We start from the raw sequence: 25,786 nt of genomic DNA on the forward strand, positions 1-25,786 counted from the left end.
TGTCCCGTTGCTGCAACTCCCGTACGGACTCGGGAGAGGCGAGATGGAGAGCTGTGCGTCCTCCGAAACAAGACCCCGCCAAGCCGCACTACTGGCGACCAAAGTCAGTGTGCATGCGCCTGGCCAGCCACAAGGAGTCACTAGAGAACAAGGACAACCTTGCCGGCCAAACCCTCCCCTAACCCGGATGACGCTGGGCCAATTGTGCTCTGCCTCATTGGTCTCATGGGCCTCATGGGTCTCTCGTTCGCGGCCGGCTGCTACACAACCTGGGATCGAACCCGGGTCTGTAGTGACGCCTCTAGCACTGCGATGCAGAGCCTTAGACTAGATTTCTCAAGTAGACAATATTTCATTTATAAACATAATACATACTGTATATCATAACTGTTGCAGAATACATTTCTCACCTTTTCTGGCCATGATGAGTTAATATTCCCGAAGTAGCTATACAACAAATGACCATGTACATCTCTCATTTAATTGGGCCTGTTAGATAGGATATTATCATTTCAATGTTTTGCTCTATGCATCCGACAGGGAGTGCGGTTTATAACACAGTAGATCTTAACAGGTTGAAATGTGGCATTGAAGTGTGTATGCTACCACTGTAAGTAGGCCTACTGTAGTTTTCTTTCATATTTTTGTGTAGACAATGTTTCAGAATTTGCAGGCAGTGCAGCATATTTAGGTTCGGGAAACATTATTGCATTCAAAGATCTGTTGACAGGTCCACAACAATTTGCAATAGTTTTATTCTTTCAGAAGCAGTCAGAAGCTGTAAATGTCACTGCAAAAGAAAACATTCTGACAACACCTTCAAGACATTTGATCAAGTTTGCCACTGCTATTTCCTTCAGATACTGTCTTGGCTTAATTCTAACACCTTCAAGACATTTGATCAAGTTTGCCACTGCTATTTCCTTTAGCTACTGTCTTGGCTTAATTCTAACACCTTCAAGACATTTGATCAAGTTTGCCACTGCTATTTCCTTTAGATACTGTCTTGGCTTAATTCTAACACCTTCAAGACATTTGATCAAGTTTGCCACTGCTATTTCCTTTAGATACTGTCTTGGCTTAATTCTAACACCTTCAAGACATTTGATCAAGTTTGCCACTGCTATTTCCTTTAGATACTGTCTTGGCTTAATTCTAACACCTTCAAGACATTTGATCAAGTTTGCCACTGCTATTTCCTTTAGCTACTGTCTTGGCTTAATTCTAACACCTTCAAGACATTTGATCAAGTTTGCCACTGCTATTTCCTTTAGCTACTGTCTTGGCTTAATTCTAACACCTTCAAGACATTTGATCAAGTTTGCCACTGCTATTTCCTTTAGATACTGTCTTGGCTTAATTCTAACACCTTCAAGACATTTGATCAAGTTTGCCACTGCTATTTCCTTCAGATACTGTCTTGGCTTAATTCTAACACCTTCAAGACATTTGATCAAGTTTGCCACTGCTATTTCCTTTAGCTACTGTCTTGGCTTAATTCTAACACCTTCAAGACATTTGATCAAGTTTGCCACTGCTATTTCCTTTAGCTACTGTCTTGGCTTAATTCTAACACCTTCAAGACATTTGATCAAGTTTGCCACTGCTATTTCCTTTAGATACTGTCTTGGCTTAATTCTAACACCTTCAAGACATTTGATCAAGTTTGCCACTGCTATTTCCTTTAGATACTGTCTTGGCTTAATTCCAATACTTCCAAAGTATACAGCAAATAGAGGAGTTACATTTACATTTAAGGTGAATTAGGGGCGTATTTCAAGTTATTATGCTCCTTTTTTTTTACGACAGGTCTGACTTATAATGGGAAATATGTGTATGTTTGGCTTGTGCCAACTTTATAAATCTCAATATTTTTTGTATTTGGTGTTAAATTTACAATGGTTATAAATGAGGCCCCAGGGATCTTGATCCAGGAGGGATTGAATGTCTCCGCTGTAACCAAGAAGCTTGATCTAGACATCTAGTCACTTAGCTAGCAAGTTAGCCAACCAAATGCATAGCTGGAGCCCTGAGCTTTGATATCATTTATTTGACACATCTTAGATTTCTTCTAGTTATATTTAAATTGTAGTTAGTTGTAAGCAATGGTGTAGCACGCAACCCCACAGCCCCCGCTGTATTGAAAATCATACTGTCAGTATTTTAAAATACCCCGGTATACAGTATAAACAGTCTAGGAAGTATTTTTGAGTATGTTTCACAAAATGAGAATAACATTACCCTATGAATGAGGATAACCTAGGAACTACAGATAAATATATAGTAATGATTAACTCTGTACCATCTCTAGATTCAATCCAATTGTCATTGTTATATGAAACCATTTGATCATACAGCATCCATATAGTTTCCAGTCTGAGAAGCCATAATTGTCGTTCTGTATGTGTTCCTGAACAAGGTTCCTCCAATGCTGTTGAGAGGAATATTGTGGGACCAAACTGGAGTGACAGTGTGGTGATACCTGCCTGCCTGTTTGCCTGCCTGTAGCGGGTCAACTGAGGCGTTTTGCAACAACAGGCCTTGCAGGATCAGTGGCTTTTCATTCCCCTGTTATTCTCAGCAGGGAGGTATTGAGACAGAAAGAGAGGCATTATAAAAACCTCCCTGTTATTACAGTGAAGAAGACGGAGAGAGAACAAAGCACTGCTCTGATCCCTCATGTTCAGGTCAAAGCCTTCACATTGTGTGTTAAAACACCAGTAGTTGCTGAATAAACCACTGCCAGTCATACAGGAGAACAGGAAAGCATTGTTGTGTCATGGTAGTGTAGCCTACCTGTAGCTAAAGCATTGTAGCATCTACATAGTGTAGAATTATGATGTGATGATGGAAATGGAGTGAAGGTTCAATTATATGGAATTGCACCCTTTCAGATTACACCTGAACAGACTTCTGTTAGGCCATGTAGAAGTCAATTATTTATACATTATTATGTGGGTAGCTATTACACAGTACTGTGATAATATTGCGAATTGAAGCTCTATATCAACTGGGGGGGGGCAGGAAATGTCTGTGACAAGTTGACCACAGTGAGACAGAACAGTTTAACCTTGCTTGCACCTTGCTCAGTCACAGTGCAATGTCAGGAGCTGTCACTGCTTACAGACTCATTATGGTCCCTGGTGAGGAGAGTTGTCCACTGCTATCACTGTACCTCACCTCTGGATTCATTAGAAGAGAGGCATTACCCAGGGAAACGTTTGAAATGTTTTGCTGGTAGCACTCCTCTGGGATCAAACAAGGTTGACCTCTTACTACTCATGAGTGTAGATGTTGTTGCCATGGAGCATGATGGTGAACTTTGATAACAGCTCACGGAGGAAGAGGTTTGTCTCTGAGACAGATGGATAGTTATGCTCCTTGTGAGTTCAGACATGGTGGTCAAGCAGAACGCAGAAGTTATTTATGATGATTCGCCATGAAGTTGGCTCAGCCTGCGGTGCTGGCTTGTAGAAAAGCTCTCCTACAATTTAACAGTGGACTTTTGTAACACCCATTGCTGATTTAAAAATATATTTTTTTAAATGATGTATATGAGAGCCAGACAGCGAGAGAGTTCAAATGAATCATTCATTTAGCCAAAAAAAGTAGTAAATAGCATCAGCCGTTGATTCAATGAGCAACTGATATTAGTCATGGCTTATGTGCAGGAATGAGACATTTTGTGCGTTCTGGGCTTTTCTGTGAAGGTGTTTTTAAGCAAGACATGAACTGATTATACTCTGTGATAGTGCCAGAATACGATGTGACTGTAATTCCTCACCTATATTCATACTGTAATTACTTTTCTCACAAAGCTGTGAATTTGAAAAGAGATTATACTGAATATAACTTCACACGTCCTACCTGCCAGTCTGGCTATTCTCCATGGAAGCTTAGCAAAGACACAGAGGCCAAATGATTGATCAAATTGCTTTCAGTATAGATGTCAGATGGCATGTCCTGCTGCTCTGTGTGTCAGATGGCATGTCCTGCTGCTCTGTGTGTCTGACAGAGATGTCAGATGGCATGTCCTGCTGCTCTGTGTGTCTGACAGAGATGTCAGATGGCATGTCCTGCTGCTCTGTGTGTCTGACAGAGATGTCAGATGGCATGTCCTGCTGCTCTGTGTGTCTGACAGAGATGTCAGATGGCATGTCCTGCTGCTCTGTGTGTCTGACAGAGATGGGATCAAAGCTCTGTGACGGTGGATGGCCGCCATTCACCATTCATGCCAGATGTTCAATCACATGTAAATGGATCCGTGCTTAATGAAGGTCATGACCTCTGAGAGACTGATGGCAGACTGGGGTGAACTGAAGAGGGGATGGTCTCGACTTCAGTGTCAGCGGGCCAAAAGTGCCACCGGGGATCATGGAAGCTCTTCTATAGATGAGTGAGAAGTTCTGCTGGGCAAAACTACATCAGGTTTATGATGGTAAAGAAAGATAGAAATTGCCATGATGAGATCAGGAGGAGGAGTCGTTGACTAAATGGATTTCAGCGCAGAAAACAAACATACAAAGACTGTCTGATACTGTGTAGAAACACCACAAAGAACCTGACCTTCTGTCTACATGCACATTTATTTTGTGTTCTTTCATTCTTTGGAATAATTTTAATTGCTTCATGTCTGTACTCTCTCCTTCTTCTTCAGTTATGAGTAGGACTGACTTTTACATCATGCCACACCGGTGATTTATGTGGTAGCCGGAGCCATAGACAGAACCTTCAATAAGCTGTTGTGCTTTTATAAGACAGGTTCAGGTGGATTCTGGGAGGTGACCTCTGAACTCTAGCGTTGTATTTCATTCGTAGTGCTGAATGATGAATGTATCCAGATACCAGCTGAACATTTTGTTCATATTGCTCCACTCTACTGCATATGATCTAAACATGCAAGATCTCACCAATGTCATATCAATGATTAATTCACTCATTTGACAATATCCTCCTACGGAATTAATAATATCATGTGTGTGCTACGCTAAATATTGTTGTTCTACTCAATTATTAATTTTGAGGTATTGTGATTCCATGGTGTAGCTGTTGATAGATCATAATGCTCAGGAAACCATCTGAATAATGAAAACCATAATGCTGCTGCTCAATACTCTTTTTAGGATGTGGGAAGAAGACAAATGTGGGAGAAAACTAAGTGTCTTTTTTAACCCCCACAGTATATGTTATGTATGATATCTTAGACGCCAGATCAAACTGTAGATTTTCCAGGACAAAAGATAGATTTTAATTTTGGCTAATCTTACAAAAATAAATGAAACTAAATTCTATTGAGTTTGATTAATGCTTTTCTGTGTAACACATTGAAATCTAACATTCAAAATGTGTGCCAAGGAAATGTGCTGTGTATGTTTATCCTAAACAACAAAATAAAAATGTTTACTTTTCATTTCTAATTTTGGAACTCCAAATAAGGCTATAACTGTAAGTCTGAAGTTTACGTACACCTTAGCCAAATACATTTAAACTCAGTTCTTCACAAATTCTGACATTTAATCCTAGTAAAAGGTCCCTGGTCAGTTAGGATCACCACTTTATTTTAAGAATGTGACATGTAAGAATAATAGTAGAGAGAATGATTTATTTAAGCTTTTATTTCTTTTATTTCTTTCATCACATTCCCAGTGGGTCAGAAGTTTACATACACTCCATTAGTATTTGGTAGCATTGCCTTGAAATGGTTTAACTTGGGTCAAACGTTTCGGGGAGCCTTCCACAAGCTTCCCACAATATGTTGGGTGAATTTTGGCCCATTCCTCCTGACAGAGCTGGTGTAACTGAGTCAAGTTTGTTGGCCTCCTTGATCACACACAATTTTTCAGTTCTGCCCACACATGTTCTATGGGTTTGAGGTCAGGGCTTTGTGATGGCCACTCCAATACCTTGACTTTGTTGTCTTTAATTTTGACACAACTTTGGAAGTATGCTTGGGGTCATTGTCCATTTGGAAGGACCATTTGCGACCAAGCTTTACCTTCCTGACTGATGTCTTGAGATGTTGCTTCAATATATCCGCATAATTTTCCATCATACTCATGATGCCATCTATTTTGTGAAGTGCACCAGTCCCTCCTGTAGAAAAGCACCCCCACAACATGATGCTGCCACCCCCGTGCTTCACGGTTGGGATGGTGTTCTTCGGCTTGCAAGCCTCCCCCTTTTTCCTCCAAACAAAACAATGGTCATTATGGCCAAACAGTTCTATTTTTGTTTCATCAGACCAGAGGACATTTCTCCAAAAAGTGTGATCTTTGTCCCCATGTGCAGTTGCAAACCGAAGTATGGCTTTTTTATGTGTGGTTTTGGAGCAGTGGCTTCTTCCAAGCTGAGCAGCCTTTCAGGTTATGTCGATATAAGACTTGTTTTACTGTGGATATAGATACTTTTGTAACTGTTTCCTCCAGCATCTTCACAAGGTCCTTTGCTGTTGTTCTGAAATTGATTTGCACTTGTCGCACCAAAGTACGTTCATCTCTAGGAGACAGAACGCGTCTCCTTCCTGAGCAGTATGACAGCTGCGTGGATCCATGATGTTTATACTTGCGTACTATTGTTTGTACAGATGAATGTGGTACCTTCAGGCTCCCAAGGATGAACCAGACTTGGGGAGATCTACAAAAAAAATTCTGACGTCTTGGCTGATTTCTTTTGATTTTCCCATGATGTCAAGCAAAGAGGCACTGATTTTGAGGTAGGCCTTGAAATACATCCACAGGTACACCTCCAATTGACTCAACTTATGTCAATAAGCCTATCAGTAGCTTCTAAAGCCATGACATAATTTTCTAAGCTGTTTAAAGGCACAGTCAACACAGTATGTAAACTTCTGACCCACTGGAACTTGTGTAGTGAAAAACGAGTCTTAATGACTCCAACCTAAGTTTATGTAAACTTCTGACTTCAACCGTATGTAGGGATAGAATGTGCCATCAGGTTGTGCATGAAAGCGGAAAGGTGGCCCTGGCGAGACTGGTGCCATTTTTCCATCTCTAAAAGGTCTTCTTGTCTCCTGGGGAACAATCCTAAGGCACTCAACACTCACACTAACATTAACCAGTTCAGTGTCAATGCTCTCTATGTGACTCCAGTATATCCAGTCAGGTTGTGATGACTGTGTTCTGTTCCTCTCTGTTTCTCTGTAGGAGACATGCCTCTCTGCCCACCGACGTCACAGAGAGCCCTTCCAGTCTGATGTCGGCCGGCTGCAGGAGAAGTTTCCCCTGCCGCAAGTGGAAGTCCGCCTCTTTTGGGTACAGTAACATGTTATTGTTGTCCGGGTGTGTATGTGTCAAGTGCTTTCAGTGTAGCTATATGGAGCCCTAAAGCATGATAGCACTGAAATATTATGTTTGTCTTTAATCACAACAGGACCCTTCAAGCTCAAGATGGCTTAGTGTTTAATGTGATTATGTTGCTGATGTGAGCACAGTTCCCAATACATTGGCTTTCTGGTAGATATGTTGCACCATGTTTGAGTCTTTACAGGCATATTCTAGTGAGCTGGTTGTGACACAGCATCTATCTGGGGACATGTCTGTGTTTTCTCTATACTCATTCTAATGTTGACATTCATAACGGGCATCCTGCTAATGAGATATGATGTTGCTGTATAATACCTGCCTCTATCTCTTATGCATTAGCCAAGAATGGTCTGGAGCCTGAGAGCTTCTCAACAAACGAGATGGGCGAGATTAGAGCACAAATAACACACACACACACACACACACACACACACACACACACACACACACACACACACACACACACACACACACACACACACACACACACACACACACACATAGCTTCAAAAGGTTGATGGGGGTTTCAACGCCTCCTCATCGCGCTGTGCTTCATCATCAAATAGCAATGAGCTCCCACCCCATAGCCTACCCTCCTCATTACAGGCCAGAAATATCCCCCAAACTCATACCAGGCTTATTTCCAAAATATGTAACAGCTGTGGTATATGGAAATGAGGGAGAGAGAGACCTGGGATATGAGTATCTGATATTTTAGATTGGAATAAATTGTGAAGATGTCATGAAGTGTGTCATTTATTTAAATGCCACAGGGTTCTATGAAGTCTTACAGAAGAGATGATGGTGAACGTACTGGGTAAATTAGTATGTCAGATCACCCGTGACAACTGTGGTCTTTACCGCATGTTTGTTTCAGGAACACATTTAGGAGCTAATAGGTGAAGTGGGTTATGACAGCCATGTGATTAAAGTGTGAAAGGCTGGATTGGCAGCTCTGTTTGTTATCGTTTGTGCTTCATCATCTCCCAGACTCATTAGCATAATTAGCCCCTAGTTACCAATCATTTGACTGACGAGACAGCACGGTGCTCCAATATGCCCCCAACACATTGGTTATTTATTTGGACAATTTACTGATTTGTTATAGTTGGCTCCTATGTTAATTTAGCCCCCAGGTGGTTATTACATTAAATGTATTAACATTATTACCAAGTGTTAATTACTACAGCTCAGTATTTTGTGTGTGCGTGTGTGTGCGTGTGTGTGTGTGTGTGTGTGTGTGTGTGTGTGTGTGTGTGTGTGTGTGTGTGTGTGTGTGTGTGTGTGTGTGTGTGTGTGTGTGTGTGTGTGTGTGTGTGAGGTTGACCGATTAATCGGAATGGCCAATTTCAAGTTTTCATAACAATCGGAAATCAGTATTTGTGGACACCGATTTGGGCGATTAAAAAATATATATATATAAATGTTTTTTACACCTTTATTTAATCTTTATTTAACTAGGCAAGTCAGTTAAGAACACATTCTTTTCAATGACGGCCTAGGAGCGGTGGGTTAACTGCCTTGTTCAGGGGCAGAACGACAGATTTCTACCTTGTCAGCTCGGGGATTCAATCTTGCAACCTTACAGTTAACTAGTCCAACGCTCTAACCACCTGCCTCTCGTTGCACTCCACAAGGAAACTGCCTGTTACGCGAATGCAGTAAGAAGCCAAGGTAAGTTGCTAGCTTGCATTAAACTTATCTTATAAAAAACAATAAATTAATCAATCATAATCACTAGTTTAACTACACATGGTTGATGATATTACTAGTTTATCTAGCGTGTCCTGCGTTGCAAATAATCGATGCAGTGCGTATTCGCAAAAAGGACTGTCGTTGCTCCAACGTGTACCTAACCATAACCATCAATGATTCTTCTTAAATTCAATACACAGAAGTATATATTTTTAAACCTGCATATTTAGCTAAAAGAAATCCAGGTTTCCAGACAATATTAACCAGGTGAAAATGTGTCACTTCTCTTGCATTCATTGCACGCAGAGTCAGGGTATATGCAACAGTTTGGGCCGACAGAGAGATACGGCAGAAATCAGGTAATGGTGGACTGAAGGAAGTTATGTAGAGCACCTCAAGATAAAACGTAATATTCAATATCGGCAAGTTAGACTAAATATTAGCACTACACAATCTGGTGGATGATAACCTTCAATCTGGATAATAACACAAAACAAATCGTAACGCTAGAGACATAAAACACCCAAACATGACGGAGAGTAAGACAGGGGAACCGATTCCAAAATGAAAATGTGACTCTTCTACAGACACAGACGATTTAATATTTTCACCACCCGGAATGGTAAAGGTCGAAACCGATCTGTTAAAATCAATAAATGACAAACTGGGTATTCTTGAATGAGTTAGTAAGGATATAAAAGAGTTGAAGGCCTCGAGATGAGTGATGAAAAGGCTGCGATATTGGAGAAGGAAACAAACAAGTTAAAAGGGACAGTCAATAAGATTTAAACCGAAGTGAATGAAATGAAAAAGGAGAACACCGTTCTGAGAGAAGCCTTACTGGACATACAAACTTGATCCATGAGAGAGAATCTGGTACTTACAGGAATCCAGGAGAAAGAAGGAGAAGTTCCTGAATCTGTAGTTAGAGAGTTCCTCCTTACAGCGCTTCAGATCCCACGCGAAGCTATTGGCAAAATCCAACTTGACGTGTACACCGCTTCGGGCACAGAGGCCAGAGGTATGAATGACCAATCATTGCCAAGTTTGCTACATTTAAAGATAAAGTAATGGTTAAAAGCCTGGGTAAAAGACTTGCTGGGACCAAAATTGGCATGAATGATCAGTTTCCGAAGGAAATTGCAGAACGCCGTAAAGTTCTGTATCATATTTTCAAAGAAAATAGACTGGATTTTTCTTCTCATTTTGTATGTCATAGTTGAAGTGTACCTATGATGAAAATTACAGGCCTCATCTTTTTAAGTGGGAGAACTTGCACAATTGGTGGCTGACTAAATACTTTTTTGCCCCGCTGTATATAGACACTCAATCATCATGTTACTTTTTAATGGTACGTTTCCAAACATATATTTTGATAAATTGAATTGAAAAGTGTGTCTCATTATGGTAAGTGGTGAAATAAGTATAGCCAGTTACAATTGTAATGGCCTAGCAGATAATAAGAAAAGACGATCAGTATTTACCTGGCTAAAAGAGAAGGAATATAATATCTATTGTCTACAAGAAACCCATTCAACAAGTTTAGATTAAGTTTTGTGGAAAAAGAACTGGGGGGGCGAAATATATTTCTCCCATGGGCAAATAAATTCAAAAGGGGGGGATGGTTTTAATTAACAGTAATTGTGATCCAAATGTGCAAATTGTCCAAACAGATTATCAAGGTAGATGGATTATTTTAAATATGTTATTGGACAATAAACAGATATGGCTTATTAACTTATACGGTCCGAATAATGATGATACAAGCTTCTTTGAAAATATAAGAATTTATCAACTCTACAAGCAACACTAGACTCTATTATTATGGTGGGAGATTTTAATACGGTCTTAAATACCTCTATGGACCGGAAAGAAAATCACACTACAAACTATCACCCTCAGGCACTTAAGGAAATCATGAATGTCATGGATATATTGGAATTAGTGGATATATGGAGACTTAAATTCCCTGACCTAGTGAGATATACTTGGCGGAGGCTTAATCAAGCTAGTCGTCTTGACTACTTTCTTATGCCATTCTCTCTGACACCAAAAGTTTAAAAAGTGTTGATAGGGGACAGAATGCGGTCGGATCATCACATAATTGGCATATATATTACTCTTACGGAATTTCCACGTGGGCGAGGATATAGGAAATTTAATCGAAGCCTACTCGATGATAAATTGTTTAGATCTAGGACAGAATAATTTATAACTGACTTTTTCCTATTTAACATAGGTACAGCAGATCCCCTTATTGTATGGGACACTTTTAAATGTGCCTTTAGAGGCCATGAAATTCAGTTCTCATCTATAAAACAAAAGCAATTTAGATCAAAAGAGTCCATATTAACAAAGGAAATTGAAGAACAGTGCAGTTAGATAGCAATAAAAACAGTACCATAGAGGCACAGAATAAGTTAGAGGGAAAAAAAAGAAATGGAGGAACTTATTCAAGAAAGATCCAGTGTAATATATTATAAAAATAAAGCGAACTGGATGGAAAATGCACCAAATTCTTTTTCAATCTTCAATATAGAAATGCTTCCCCAAAAAATGTATTAAAATTTGTTGCAAATGATGGAGTCACTCATGATTCGCCAAAATATATTTTGAAAGAGGAAGTAAAGTACTTTAAGAATATGTTTTCATTTCAGGCTCCTCCATCTCCACTAACTGAAACTAATTGTATGGATTTTTTCCCTAATAATATTGTAAAATTAACATCCGTACAGAAAGACTCATGTGAAGGTCAAATTACAGCTGCTTTATGCAATTGGGGCCTTTAAGGATGGGAAAACTCCAGGGCTGGATGGCATACCAGTGGAAGAATACAAAAACTTTTTTGATATACTCAAAGGACCATTATTAGCATGTTTTAACCACTCCTACAGTGGGGAGAACAAGTATTTGATACATTGCCGATTTTGCAGGTTTTCCTACTGACAACGCATGTAGAGGTCTGTAATTTTTATCATAGGTACACTTCAACTGTGAGAGACGGAATCTAAAACAAAAATCCAGAAAATCACATTGTATGATTTTTAAGTAATTCATTTGCATTTTATTGCATGACATAAGTATTTGATCACCTACCAACCAGTAAGAATTTCGGCTCTCACAGACCTGTTAGTTTTTCTTTAAGAAGCCCTCCTGTTCTCCACTCATTACCTGAATTAACTGCACCTGTTTGAACTCTACCTATATAAAAGAGACCTGTACACACACTCAATCAAGCAGACTCCAACCTCTCCACAATGGCCAAGACCAGAGAGCTGTGTAAGGACATCAGGGATAAATTGTAAAATGTTGACCTGCACAAGGCTGGGATGGGCTACAGGACAATAGGCAAGCAGCTTGGTGAGAAGGCAACAACTGTTGGCGCAATTATTAGAAAATAGAAGAAGTTCAAGATGACGGTCAATCACCCTCGGTCTGGGGCTCCATGCAAGATCTCACCTCGTGGGGCATCAATGATCATGAGGATGGTGAGGGATCAGCCCAGAACTACAACTAGGACCTGGTCAATGATCTGAAGAGAGCTGGGACCACAGTCTCAAAGAAAACCATTAGTAACACACTACGCCGTCATGGATTAAAATCCTGCAGCGCACGCAAGGTCCCCCTACTCAAGCCAGTGCATGTCCAGGCCCGTCTGAATATTGCCAATGACCATTTGGATGATCCAGAGGAGGAATGGGAGAAGGTCATGTGGTCTGATGAGACAAAAATAGAGCTCTTTGGTCTAAACTCCACTCCCCGTTTTTGGAGGAAGAAGGATGAGTACAACCCCAAGAACACCATCTCAACCGTGAAGCATGGAGGTGGAAACATCATTCTTTGGGGATGCTTTTCTGCCAAGGGGACAGGACGACTGCACCGTATTGAGGGAAGAAAGGATGGGGCCATGTATCGCGAGATCTTGGCCAACAACCTCCTTCCCTCAGTAAGAGCATTGAAGATTGGTTGTGGCTGGGTCTTCCAGCATGACAACGACCGAAACACACAGCCATGGCACCTGAGGCGAGGCTCCATAAGAAGCATCTCAAGGTCCTGGAGTGCCCGAGCCAGTCTCCAGACCTGAACCCAATAGAACATTTTTGGAGGGAGCTGAAAGTCCGTATTTCCCAGCGACAGCCCCGAAACCTGAAGGATCTGGAGAAGGTCTGTATGGAGGAGTGTGCCAAAATCCCTGCTGCAGTGTGTGCAAACCTGGTCAAGAACTACAGGAAACGTATGATCTCTGTAATTGCAAACAAAGGTATCTGTACCAAATATTCTGTCATGCAAGAAAATGCAAATTAATTACTTAAAAATCATACAATGTGATTTTCTAGATTTTTGTTTTAGATTCCGTCTCTCTCCGTCTCTCACAGTTGAAGTGTACCTATGGTAAACATTACAGACCTCTAAATCTGCAATGTATCAAATACTTATTCTCCCCACTGTATATAAATGGTAGATTATCAGACACTCAACAAGAAGATCTGATATCATTATTACTGAAACAGGACCCAAGTGGTATATATAAAGATCCAGTCCATTTAAAAATTTGGAGACCTCTTACACTTCAGTGTTGTGATGCAAAAATCCTCGCAAAATGCTTGACGCATAGAATTAAAAAAGTATTGTCAGATATTATTCATCCTAATCAGACAGGTTTTTTACATGGACGATACATTGGAGATAATATAAGACAAGTACTGGAAACAATAGAATACTATGAAATATCTGGGACTCCAGGCCTGGTTTTCATAGCTGATTTTGAAAAGGCTTTTGATAAAGTACGACTGGAGTTTATATATAAATGCCTAGAATATTTCAATTTTGGGAAATCTCTTATAAAATGGGTTAAAGTTATGTATAGTAATAGTGTAAAATAGTAAATAATGGCTAAATCTCAAAATGTTAAACTCTCTAGAGTAAAACAAGGTTGTCCACTATCGGCATATCTATTTATTATTGCCATCGAAATGTTAGCTGTTAAGATTAGATCAAACAATAATATTAAGGGATTAGAAATCCGTGGCATAAAAACTAAGGTGTCATTGTACGCTGATGATTCATGTTTTCTTTTAAAACCACAATTAGAGTCTCTCCACGGCCTCAGAGGATCTAGATACTTTTGCTATTCTCTCTGGATTAATACCAAATTATGATAAGTGTACTATATTAAATATTGGATCACAAAAACAATGCAAATTTTACATAACCATGTAGTTTACCAATAAAATGGTCTGACGGAGATGTGGACATACTCGGTATACAAATCCCAAAAGAAATAAATGATCTCACTGCAATACATTTTTTATAGAAAGTTAGCAAAAATAGATTAAATCTTGTTACCATGGAAAGGAAAATACCTGTCTATTTGTGGAAAAATCACCCTGATTAACTCTTTAGACATCACAGTTTACCTATTTGCTTATGGTTTAGCCTACACCTTGTGACCTGCTTTTTAAATTATATGAACATAAAATATTCAATTTTATTTGGAACGTTAAGCCAGATAAAATTAAAAGGGCCTATTTATATAACGAATATGAATTTGGAGGGCAGAAATGATTAAATATTGTGGTTAAATTCAAATATACTAATTGATTAAAAGAACTGTATTTTTCAAAGACATTTTTTAAAAAGGTAAAATATTTGTGAATGATATCACAAATAGGACTGGTGGAGTTATGTCACACATGCAGCTAACACCGACATATGGAAATGTCTGCCCAACCCAAAATCGCAACCAATTAATTGCAGCATTTCCACAAAAATGGAAGAGGCAAGTTGAAGGGGGAAAAAGTAAGGAACTTGTATGTCGGCCCTGTATTAAAGAACATAAATGGTTAAAGAAAAGTGTGATAAATAAAGACATATACTAATTTCATTTAAGGAACAAAAAACTGACAGCTGTGCCATTATAATTTGCAAAATAGTTGGGAAGAGATTTTTTATGTACCCATTCCATGGCACAGGGTTTATGAATTGATTCGCAAAACAACGCCGGATGCAAAACTGCAAATAAATACAAAAATTACTACACAAAATTCTTGCAAACAATAGAATGTTATATACATGGGGAATACAATCAAATCAAATCCAATTTTATTTGTCACATACACATGGTTAGCAGATGTTAATGTGAGTGTAACGAAATGCTTGTGCTTCTAGTTCCGACAATGCAGTAATAACCAACGAGTAATCTAGCCAACAATTGCAAAACTACAACCTTATACACACAAGTGTAAAGGGATAAAGACTATGTACATAAAGATATATGAATGAGTGATGGTACAGAGCGGCATAGGCAAGATGCAGTAGATGGTATTGAGTACAGTATTTACATATATGAGATGAGTCTGTAAACAAAGTGGCATAGTTAAAGTGGCTAGTGATACATGTATTACATAAAGCTGCAGTAGATTATATAGAGTACAGTATATACGTATACATATGAGATAAATAATTACATTTAAGTCATTTAGCAGACGCTCTTATCCAGAGCGACTTACAAATTGGTGCATTCACCTTATGACATCCAGTGGAACAGCCACTTTACAATAGTGCATCTAAATCTTTTAAGGGGGGGGGGGGTGAGAAGGATTACTTTATCCTATCCTAGGTATTCCTTAAAGAGGTGGGGTTTCAGGTGTCTCCGGAAGGTGGTGATTGACTCCGCTGTCCTGGCGTCGTGGGGGAGTTTGTTCCACCATTGGGGGGCCAAAGCAGCGAACAGTTTTGACTGGGCTGAGCGGGAACTGTACTTCCTCAGTGGTAGGGAGGCGAGCAGGCCAGAGGTGGATGAACGCAGTGCCCTTGTTTGGGTGTAGGGCCTGATCAGAGCCTGGAGGTACTGAGGTGCCGTTCCCCTCACAGCTCAATAATGTAGGGTATGTAAACATTATATTAAGTAGCATTGTTTAAAGTGGCTAGTGATATATTTTACATCAATTCCCATCAATTCCCATTATTAAAGTGACTGGAGTTGAGTCAGTGTGTTGGCAGCAGCCACGCAATGTTAGTGGTGGCTGTTTAACAGTCTGAAGGCCTTGAGATAGAAGCTGTTTTCAGTCTCTCTGTCCCAGCTTTGATGCACCTGTACTGACCTCGCCTTCTGGATGATAGCGGGGTGAACAGGCAGTGACTCGGGTGGTTGTTGTCCTTGATGATCTTTATGGCCTTCCTGTGACATCGGGTGGTGTAGGTGTCCTGGAGTGCAGGTAGTTTGCCCCCGGTGATGTGTTGTGCAGACCTCGCTACCCTCTGGAGAACCTTACGGTTGTGGGCGGAGCAGTTGCCGTACCAGGCGGTGATACAGCCCGACAGGATGCTCTTGATTGTGCATCTGTAGAAGTTTGTGAGTGCTTTTGGTGACAAGCCAAATTTCTTCAGCCTCCTGAGGTTGAAGAGGCGCCGCTGCGCCTTCTTCACGATGCTGTCTGTATGGGTGGACCAATTCAGTTTGTCTGTGATGTGTACGCCGAGGAACTTAAAACTTACTACCCTCTCCACTATTGTTCCATCAATGTGGATAGGGGGTGTTCCCTCTGCTGTTTCCTGAAGTCCACAATCATCTCCTTAGTTTTGTTGACGTTGAGTGTGAGGTTATTTTCCTGACACCACACTCCGAGGGCCCTCACCTCCTCCCTGTAGGCCGTCTCGTCGTTGTTGGTAATCAAGCCTACCACTGTTGTGTCGTCCGCAAACTTGATGATTGAGTTGGAGGCGTGCGTGGCCACACAGTCGTGGGTGAACAGGGAGTACAGGAGAGGGCTCAGAACGCATCCTTGTGGGGCCCCAGTGTTGAGGATCAGCGGGGTGGAGATGTTGTTACCTACCCTCACCACCTGGGGGCGGCCCGTCAGGAAGTCCAGTACCCAGTTGCACAGGGCGGGGTCGAGACCCAGGGTCTCGAGCTTGATGACTAGTTTGGAGGGTACTATGGTGTTAAATTCTGAGCTGTAGTCGATGAACAGCATTCTCACATATTCCTCTTGTCCAGATGGGTTAGGGCAGTGTGGTTAAGATTGTATCGTCTGTGGACCAATAGGGGCGGTAAGCAAATTGGAGTGGGTCTAGGGTGTCAGGTGGAGGTGATATGGTCCTTGACTAGTCTCTCAAAGCACTTCATGATGACGGAAGTGAGTAGTCGTTTAGCTCAGTTACCTTAGCTTTCTTGGGAACAGGAAGAATGGTGGCCCTCTTGAAGCATGTGGGAACAGCAGACTGGGATAAGGAATGATTGAATATGTTCGTAAACAGCCAGCTGGTCTGCGCATGCTCTGAGGGCGCGGCTGGGGATGCCGTCTGGGCCTGCAGCCTTGTGAGGGTTAACACGTTTAAATGTTTTACTCACCTCGGCTGCAGTGAAGGAGAGTCCGCATGTTTGGTTGCGGGCCGTGTCAGTGGCACTGTATTGTCCTCAAAGCGGGCAAAAAAGTTATTCAGTTATTCAAGGCATCCTGGTCCGTGACTGGGCTGTTTTTTTTGTAATCCGTGATTGACTGTAGACCCTGCCACATACCTCTTGTGTCTGAGCCCTTGAATTGCGATTCTACTTTGTCTCTATACTGACGCTTAGCTTGTTTGATTGCCTTGCGGAGGGAATAGTTACACTGTTTGTATTCGGTCATGTTTCCGGTCACCTTGCCCTGATTAAAAGCAGTGGTTCGCGCTTTCAGTTTCACGCGAATGCTGCCATCAATCCACGCACCTTCTAATGAACTCGCTCACCGAATCAGCGTATTTGTCAATGTTGTTGTTTGACGCGTGATGGGAGCAGTCTTGGAGCGTGGAATCAGATTGGTCGGACCAGCGTTGAACAGACCTCAGCGTGGGAGCTTATTGTTTTAGCTTCTGTCTGTAGGCAGGGAGCAACAAAATGGAGTCGTGGTCAGCTTTTCCGAAAGGAGGGCGGGGGAGGGCCTTATATGATTCGCGGAAGTTAGAATAGCAATGATCCAAGGTTTTACCAGCCCTGGTTGCGCAATCGATATGCTGATACAATTTAGGGAGTCTTGTTTTCAGATTAGCCTTGTTAAAATCCCCAGCTACAATGAATGCAGCCTCAAGACGTGTGGATTCCAGTTTGCAAAGAGTCAAATAAAGTTGGTTCAGAGGCATTGATGTGTCTGCTTGGGGGGGAATATATACGGCTGTGATTTATAATCGAAGAGAATTCACTTGGTAGATAATGCGGTCGACATTTGATTGTGAGGAATTCTAAATCAGGTGAACAGAAGGACTTGAGTTCCTGTATGTTGTTGTGACCACACCATGTCTCGTTAACCATAAAGCATACGCCCCCGCCCCTCTTCTTACCAGAAAGATGTTTGTTTCTGTCGGCGCGATGCGTGGAGAAACCAGCTGGCTGCACCGACTCCTATAGCATCTCTCGAGTGAGCCATGTTTCCATGAAGCAAAGAACGTTACAGTCCCTGATGTCCCTCTGGAATGCTACCCTTGCTCAGATTTCATCAACCTTGTTGTCAAGAGACTGGACATTGGCGAGTAGTATGCTAGGGAGTGGCGCGCGATGTGCCCGTCTCCGGAGCCTGACCAGAAGACTGCTTCGTTTGCCTCTTTTACGATGTAGTTGTTTTGGGTCGCAGGCTGGGATCCATTCCGTTGTCCTGGGTGGAAGGCAGAACACAGCATCTTCTCCGGGAAAGTCATATTCTTGGTCGTACTGATGGTGAGTTGACGCTGCTCTTATATTCAGTAGTTCTTCTCGCTTGTATATAATGAAACCTAAGATGACCTGGGGTACCAATGTAAGAAATAATGTAAAAAAAAAAAAAAAAAAAAAAAAATGCATAGTTTCCTAGGAACGCGAAGCGAGGCGGCCAGCTCTGCAGATTCTGCTGTGAGGAGGCAGAGTCATTGGATAATTTATTTAGGTATTTTCCATATGTAGCTCGTTTTTGGTCACAGGTCCAGGAATGGCTGAAGAATTGCAACATTTGCTGCAATTCTAACTAACGCTGCAATACTGGGTGATTTGAAAAGCCATAGTCAATTAATCAATAATATATATATTTTTTTTTTGCAAAAACATGTATTTTTAATTTACAATCTGTAGAAGCTATGAGAATATAAATGTTCAATTTGTTTGTGAAGCATCACAGCACAGTTGAAAAATATATGGCAAATAGAAATCCAAAATGGATGATGTTGAGCGATAGATGTGAGAGGTTGAATGGAGCTGAAGGGTGGGACTAATAACAAGATAAACCATGTAAAACATAAGGGGTCTATAAAATGTATATAGGTTCAGAACTTTTGTCAAATAGCACAGTTACAAATAGAAATCAAACTGGATGGACATCAGAAATAGAGGAAGGACTAAAAACAAACAAAAAATAACTATTGTAAAATAGACTGTCTGTAAAATGTGTATGAGATGTATAAATTGAAGGTAAAAGCCGAAGTGTTTATTAGTTTACTCCAATTGGGGTAATCGGTGGTAGGATTTGCGAGGAATAATAATAAAGGTATATACTTTAAAAAAATATGTATATCTATATAGGTATGTGTATGTATAAAGTGGGGCAAAAAAGTATTGTCAGCCAACAATTGTGCAAGTTCTCCCACTTAAAAAGATGAGAGGCCTGTAATTTTCATCATAGGTACACTTCAACTATGACAGACAAAATTAGGGAAAAAAATCACATTCTTAATTAATTATTTTGGCAAATTATGGTGGAAAATAAGTATTTGGTCAATAACAAAAGTTTATCTCAATACTTTGTTATATACCCTTTGTTGGCAATGACAGAAGTCAAATGTTTTCTGTAAGTCTTCACAAGGTTTTCACACACTGTTGCTGGTATTTTGGCCCATTCCTCTGTGTAAATATTCTCTAGAGCAGTGATGTTTTGGGGCTGTTGCTGGGCAATACGGACTTTCAACTCCCTCCAAAGATTTTCTATGGGGTTGAGATCTGGAGACTGGCTAGGCCACTCCAGGACCTTGAAATGCTTCTTACGAAGCCACTCCTTCGTTGCCCGGGCAGTGTGTTTGGGATCATTGTCATGCTGAAAGACTCAGCCACGTTTCATCTTCACTCAAAATCTCACGATACATGGCCCCATTCATTCTTTCCTTTACACGGATCAGTCGTCCTGGTCCCTTTGCAGAAAAACAGCCCCAAAGCATGATGTTTCCACCCCCATGCTTCACAGTAGGTATGGTGTTCTTTGGATGCAACTCGTCATGTTTGGAGGACAAGAATGCTGAGTTGAGTTTTACCAAAAAGTTATATTTTGGTTTCATCTGACCATATTTCATTCTCCCAATCTTCTTCTGGATCATCCAAATGCTCTCTAGCAAACTTCCGACGGGCCTGAACATGTACTGGCTTAAGCAGGGGGACACGTCTGGCACTGCAGGATTTGAGTCCCTGGCGGCGTAGTGTGTTACTGATGGTAGGCTTTGTTACTTTGGTCCCAGCTCTCTGCAGGTCATTCACTAGGTCCCCCCGTGTGGTTCTGGGATTTTTGCTCACTGTTCTTGTGATCATTTTGAACCTACGGGGTGAGTGAGATCTTGCGTGGAGCCCCAGATCGAGGGAGATTATCACTGGTCTTGTATGTCTTCCATTTCCTAATAATTGCTCCCACAGTTGATTTCTTCAAAACAAGCTGCTTACCTATTGCAGATTCAGTCTTCCCAGCCTGGTACAGGTCTACAATTTTGTTTCTGGTGTCCTTTGACAGCTCTTTGGTCTTGGCCATAGTGGAGTTTGGAGTGTGACTGTTTGAGGTTGTGGACAGGTGTCTTTTTATACTGATAACAAGGTAACGAGTGGAGGACAGAGAAGCCTCTTAACTTCTTGCGTCGAGCAATCCCGTATCCGGGAGCGTAATCATAGCCTCAAGCTCATTACCATAACGCAACGTTAACTATTCATCAAAATCGCAAATGAAATGAAATAAATATATTGGCTCACAAGCTTAGCCTTTTGTTAACAACACTGTCATCTCAGATTTTCAAAATATGCTTTTCAACCATAGCTACACAAGCATTTGTGTAAGAGTATTGATAGCTAGCATAGCATTAAGCCTTGCATTCAGCAGGCAACATTTTCACAAAAAGAAGAACTTCGGATGTTTTCAATGAGGAGACTCTCAGTTAGATAGCAAATGTTCAGTTTTTCCAAAAATATTATTTGTGTAGGAAAAATTGCTCCGTTTTGTTCATCACGTTTGGCTAAGAAAAACCCCCGAAAATTCAGTCATGACAACGCAAACTTTTCCCCAAATTAACTCCATAATATCGACAGAAACATGGCAAACGTTGTTTAGAATCAATCCTCAAGGTGTTTTTCACATATCTATTCAATGATAAATAATTCGTGGCAGTTTGGTTTCTCCTCTGAACCAAATGGAAAAATGCACGCAGCTGGAGATTACGCAATAATTTCGACGGAGGACACCAAGCGGACACCTGGTAAATGTAGTTTCTTATGGTCAATCTTCCAATGATATGCCTACAAATACGTCACAATCCTGCAGACACCTTGGGGAAACGACAGAAAGTGTAGGCTCATTCCTGGCGCATTCACAGCCATATAAGGAGACATTGGAACACAGCGCATTCAAAATCTGGGGCACTTCCTGTATGAAATTTCATCTTGGTTTCGCCTGTAGCATTAGTTCTGTGGCACTCACAGACAATATCTTTGCAGTTTTGGAAATGTCAGTGTTTTTTATATGCATAGTCGAGCATCTTTTCGTGACAAAATATCTTGTTAAAAACGGGAACGTTTTTTTATCCAAAAATTAAAAGAGCGCCCCCGATATCGAAGAAGTTAAAGAAGAAGTTACAGGTCTGTGAGAGCCAGAAATCTTGCTTGTTTGTGGGTGACCAAATACTCATTTTCCACCATAATTTGCAAATAAATTCTTTTTTTTTCTCATTTTGTCTGTCATAGTTGAAGTGTACCTATGATTAAAATTACAGGCCTCTCTCATCTTTTTAAGTGGGATAACTTGCACAATTGGTGGCTGACTAAATACTTTTTTTGCCCCACTGTATATGTGTATATGTATGCATATGTGTATGTATATGGATATATATATTTAACAAAAAAAGATATGGGAGATTGGAAATGATGCAGACAATTACATTGATGGAACCAATATTCTTTCCGAAATATTAAGCTGAAATAAAAAAAATAACAACATTTAAAAAAGTTTGGGCCGCCTAATTTGCCAGAATTTTACGTAATTATGACATAACATTGAACGTTGGGCAATGTAACAGGAATATTTAGACTTATGGATGCCACCTGTAATTTCACTGAAAGAATCAACGTCTTGTTTTCGAGATGATAGTTTCCGGATTCAACCATATTAATGACCTAAGGCTCGTATTTCTGTGTGTTATTATGTTATAATTCAGTCTATGATTTGATAGAGCAGTCTGACTGAGCGATGGTAGGCACCAGCAGGCTCGTAAGCATTCATTCAAACAGCACTTTCGTGTGTTTTGCCAGCAGCTCTTTGCTGTGCTTCAAGCGTTGTGCTATTTATGACTTCAAGCCCATCAACTCCCGAGATTAGTTTGGTGTAACCGATGTGAAATGGCGAGCTAGTTAGCGGGGTGCGCTAATAGCGTTTCAAACATCACTCGCTCTGAGACTTGGAGTAGTTGTTCCCCTTGCTCTGCATGGGTAACGCTGCTTCGAGGGTGACTGTTGTCGATGTGTTCCTGGTTCGAGCCCAGGTAGGGGTGAGGAGAGGGACGGAAGCTATACTGTTACACTGGCAATACTAAAGTGCCTATAAGAACATCCAATAGTCAAAGGTATAGGAAATACAAATGGTAGAGAGATAAATAGTCCTATGATTCCTATAATAACTACAACCTAAAACTTCTTATCTGGGAATATTGAAGACTCATGTTTAAAGGAACCACCAGCTTTCATATGTTCTCATGTTCTGAGCAAGGAATTTTAACTTTAGCTTTTTACATTGCACATATAGCACTTTTACTTTCTTCTCCAACACTTTGTTTTTGCATTATTTAAACCAAATTGAACATGTTTCATTATTTATTTGAGGCTAAATAGATTTTATTGGTTTATTATATTAAGTTAAAATAAGTGTTCATTCAGTATTGTTGTAATTGTCATTATTAATCGGTATCTGCCTTCTTTTTTTTTTAGGGTCCTCTAATAATCGGTATCGGCGTTAAAATCATAATCGGTCGACCTCGTGCGTGTGTGCGTGTGTGCGTGTGCGCGTGTGCGCGTGTGTGTGTGTGTGTGTGTGTGTGTGTGTGTGTGTGTGTGTGTGTATGTATTGTAGGCCTTAATAATACATGCTTTAATGAAGGAGTGTGTCACACAAGTGTTTTCATCGAGCAAAAACTGTCTTTCCTCATGTCTGTTTTAGTTCTTTGTCTTCTGTGTTAACAATGTTTTCTGGTGCTTGGCCATATCACTTTTGTTTTGGCTCTTCTTTATGTTTTGTGAGGTTGCCTTTGTCCTCCCTGACTGAAAAAAGTATTTAAAAAATAATTCTACCACAACACAAAGGCACAGTTAGTCACACTCAAGGTTAATGTAACAGATTAGTTTACGGGTAAAATGAAAAATTGCCATTTACTCCAGAAGCTAAGGCGAAGGGATGTCAAACAATTTCTATTTATTTTATAATGATTCTTGTCGGTGACACGTTAGGCCTGTAGGAGGCCCATATTACAAAGAGTGAATTATCTTCATGCCTGTGCGTGTTTGTGTGTGTACTGGCAGTATTTCTGTGTGTGTGCATGTTCAGTATTGAAGAAGAAGAGATGAAATATTATTAGTGTGGGATTTCATATATGAGCTGCTGTTTCATTGCTTTTAGCATGCTGAATCATTTTTTCATTTATTGATATTTGCCTGTATGCTAATGTTCAGCTGAAAAGCAGTACTGGATGTTTTTCTGTGAGTACTTTCAGTATTACACACAGGTTGTGATGCTGTTTTAAACTGGTTTTGATGTTGTTGTATTTTTCACACACATACAGAACATGTCGTAGAAACTGCTTAAGTTTAAATAGTTTTGCGCAGTTTAAACTGTTAAGTACATGGGATGTTCGGAATTGTTGACGGTGCAACTTTGGCCTTAAGCGACGATGTTAGATAAAGCAGTCAATACCGAGGCAGCATTATAGACAAAGATTGTCTCCCTCGTGGTGCTTGTAAAGCAAAATGGAGAAATCTCTGAAGAGTAGCCGTCACATTCCAGGTGAACAACACCGTTAATATAAGAAACTCTAATAACACAAACATACCCCCAGGGAAGAACTTGTTCAGGCTTCTATTTTCTCTCTGTTTCTCTGCCTCTTTCTTTCCCTCTCATATACAAAACAAATCCTCTATTTCTGTTAGAATTGAGGCATGACCCTCTCTTCCTTTTGTGATTTCTAAGCAGTAGCCAAGATACTGTATGTTAAGGCTATGTTTCAGGGCCCTGTATGGGTCCTATATCTGCCTGTATCTGGGTAGTAGGTCTATTTCATGGGGAGGTCTGTAGGACCAATGGCTTTGCTTGGTTTGTTGAATCTGCTGCTACTGTTGTTTAAAGTGGTGGGACCAACAAGGCATGCCTATTAACCTTGGAGAAGGAACTGGCTGGTCATGAACCTTCCCAATGTTAATTGTGCTCACGAGGCAATTTTTGGGGGGCATAAATGTTTTATTCACCGATACAACATGTGAGGTACTACACCTGGATATACAGTCAGCCTTTTTATCACTGTCCAACTATTTGTACCAACCAAAATATTTTCTTTGATTACTGCACCTCATTATCTGATGGTAAAAATAGTCAACTTTGTCTTAAAATTCTCTGAAAGTAGAGACAGCCCTGTCTTGTTCTAGTAGTTATAATGATCAAAGACCCTTAAATCAATGACTCTGTCAGTGACTGTTTGTGCATCTGAATTAGTACCTGCACTGAGCCCCATTAAAAGAGTTCCATTGCACTCTTTGGTCCTCAAATTAAAATAAAGTCTTGACTCATGGAATCTGTAGACAGGAAAAGTCTTCATGTCTGATAAATGGGCTGACTACCCAGCTGATTTCAACAGTCCCTCTAATTTCGCTCTCTCCTTAACTTCAACTCTCCTCTCTCCTTTATTCCCCCCTCTCTCCATTTTCTTTATCCCTCTCCATGTTTTCTCCTCTTCCTCTCTCTCTCTTCTCTGCCCTCTCCGCTGTACTGATCCTTCCTGACCACGCTGGAATACTCCAGGGGAGAAGATCTCCATCTCATGACTAACACTTCCAATCCTGACTGTGTTATTACACTTGTCGCTAGGACAACAGTGACTCATCCTCTATTATGATCCGTGTTACATTAAAGCTCTTTCTTTGTTTTTTGTCAGAGGTTTGTCCCCCCAAAATACAAATTGGTAAAGTCTGTTCAAGTGTGCAATAAGAGCAGTGTTTTTACGGCCTGCTTGTTGAGACTTAGAGAGAAAGTGGAGCAGGGAGCCAGCCCAACGGGGACAGTGGATTGCAGCTTATTCTGTGACAGAGTAATTGCTCTATACGATTTATCAGCCAAGGGGATGAAATATTTAAAGGCATCTCGCTGCAGAGAAACTTGAAAGGGAAAAGCACACTACTGTGTATGTGTTGTGAACGATTGTAGTTAGTCTCATCAATAGGAAAATAACCTAACTTGATTTATAGTGTTGTCACGATACTGATATCAGGTTTACTATCACAATACTCGATACCATCAGGATACTCAATACCAAAACGATACCCAAAT

General features: G+C 40.6%; 1 protein-coding gene across 2 annotated transcripts in view; it reads left to right on the forward strand.

The window, feature by feature from the left end:
• Positions 1–25,786, forward strand: part of LOC118359624 (IQ motif and SEC7 domain-containing protein 1-like) — a 246,958-nt gene that overhangs the window by 56,480 nt on the left and 164,692 nt on the right. For both annotated transcript variants that reach the window (XM_035738184.2, XM_035738177.2), the window contains exon 3: positions 7,164–7,271. In XM_035738184.2, coding sequence (XP_035594077.1) covers positions 7,164–7,271 — 108 coding nt within the window. The remainder of the gene's footprint in view (positions 1–7,163; positions 7,272–25,786) is intronic.

The sequence above is a fragment of the Oncorhynchus keta genome, chromosome 27 (assembly GCF_023373465.1).
Source record: "Oncorhynchus keta strain PuntledgeMale-10-30-2019 chromosome 27, Oket_V2, whole genome shotgun sequence".
In the NCBI taxonomy this organism is placed as follows: Eukaryota; Metazoa; Chordata; class Actinopteri; order Salmoniformes; family Salmonidae; genus Oncorhynchus; species Oncorhynchus keta.